This window comes from Charadrius vociferus, unplaced genomic scaffold (assembly GCF_000708025.1).
Source record: "Charadrius vociferus isolate BGI_N301 unplaced genomic scaffold, ASM70802v2 scaffold423, whole genome shotgun sequence".
Taxonomy (NCBI): domain Eukaryota; kingdom Metazoa; phylum Chordata; class Aves; order Charadriiformes; family Charadriidae; genus Charadrius; species Charadrius vociferus.
In genome coordinates, this window is record NW_009648149.1 from 1,292,531 (window position 1) to 1,294,322 (window position 1,792).

A 1,792-nucleotide genomic window follows, 5' to 3' on the forward strand; every position below is an offset into this window, starting at 1 on the left:
CCAGGGCACATTGCTGGCTCATGGGCATCCTGTTGTCCCCCAGGACTCCCAGGTCCCTTTCCACAGAGCTGCTCTCCAGCAGGTCACCCCCAACCTGTACTGGTGCATGGGGTTATTCCTCCCCAGACGCAGTACCCTACACTTGCCCGTGTTGAATTTCATCAGGTGTCTCCTCACCCAACTCTCCAGCCTGTCCCGCCCATACTTCCACTATCACCCTCAGAAGCACAGGCTCAAGTCCCTCTAAGGTCATGCGGATTTACTGTCATTTACCTTTAAATTCTTGAGAAAAGTAGCAGCATGTTTGAGATTTCCTTTAACGTAAAAGGTTATCATCCCAGGACAGCCAGTGCACTGCCGCTTGACCAACTCGTGCTGAGGGTGTGAAGGCAAACCTGGAATTTGTAGAAGTTGCTTTAAGTTAATCACCATGACTTCAAAGGGGGGAGCAGCTCACCCTACAGCCCATGGCCAAGGCGGACGCCCAAGCCAGAGTCACCAAAGGCCAAGGGCGCCCAAACGGCCAGCGAGGTTACGGTCCCCACATCCAGCCTCACGCCCAGACCGGCCAACCTACCGGGGAAAATGACTTTCTCCACACGGGAATCCGACTCGAGAAATCGAGCGACAGCTAACGCGTTGTGGAAATGTTGTTTCATCCGGACCTGCAGAGTCTTCAGACCACGATTGCACATGTAACAGTCAAAGGGAGACGGGACAGCTCCAAGAGCTACAGAAACAGAAACAAAATTCCACATAAACCAAAGGGATTGGTTGGTTTTTTTTAGTAAAACTAAATACAGTCCTAATTTCCAAAATTTCCAAAGTTAGAACCAGACAAGTGGAAACACATCTGATGGGATCTGTCTTCCTCATCTCACAGATATGGGATGCCAATTAACGAGCTGAATTAACAAGCCGAGGACCTTCAAGAATTAAATTCATTAGACATAATATACTTTTACTCCTTCTGTTGTAGACAGGGGCCGCGGGCTGGGCTGGGCTGGAGCAGACAGAGCACTGTACAGAAGTGTATTCATTTTAAGTAAGAGGCAGTAAAACTGTTAAAATCAACCTATACATCTGAAAATTCTACATTAGGCAGATCCCCTGATGTTTGAATGAGTTTAAAAACCCCAGAGGTACTTGACATGAGTTAGATGAAGTTGAATAAATGCGTAATTTAAAGGTTTATGTGCCTCTGTGTATGGAGTCAAGTGAATACAGGCAATGGCGGAGCTCTCTTTCTGCCGCGGTCTCAGTTATAACTGCGGAGACTTTGCGAGGAGCCACCTCCCGTGTGCCTGCAGGTGCTGCACGTGGAGACAGACGTGGACATGCCACGTCTCCTGCAGCGCGACCGAGCGAGGCTGAGGGGCTCAGCCCTCCGCAGGAGCAGGGGGCACCCGCTCCCCCGGGGCAGGCAGGGACGGAGGGGAACCACAGCCCCACGGCCAGGAGCGCTCCTGCCTTCGTGCACCCGTCAACTCCCCCGCCTCCCAGCCCCTGGTGAACTAATGCTCAACAACCCACACTGCCCTCAGGGTGAGGGTCAACACGGCCAAGTGCCGGTGCCGCCCTTGGGTCACACCAACCCCGTGGGCACTACAGGATGGGGCAGAGGGGCTGGACACTGCCCGGTGGAGAAGGCCCTGGGGGTGTTGGTCGACAGCAGCTGGACATGAGCCAGCAGTGTGCCCAGGTGGCCACCAGCATCCTGGCCTGTATCAGGAACGGTGTGGCCAGCAGGACTGGGGCAGTGACCGTCCCCCTGGCCTCCACACTGGTGAAG

At 53.6% G+C, this 1,792-nt stretch overlaps 1 protein-coding gene across 1 annotated transcript in view; it reads right to left on the bottom strand.

Annotated features, from left to right (window-relative positions):
- CTH (cystathionine gamma-lyase) overlaps positions 1 to 1,792 on the bottom strand; it is a 35,477-nt gene that overhangs the window by 20,143 nt on the left and 13,542 nt on the right. Inside the window, exons 8-9 of the mRNA XM_009883991.1 lie at positions 578 to 730; positions 274 to 395 (exon numbers count right to left, since the gene is read on the bottom strand). Coding sequence (XP_009882293.1) covers positions 274 to 395; positions 578 to 730 — 275 coding nt within the window. The remainder of the gene's footprint in view (positions 1 to 273; positions 396 to 577; positions 731 to 1,792) is intronic.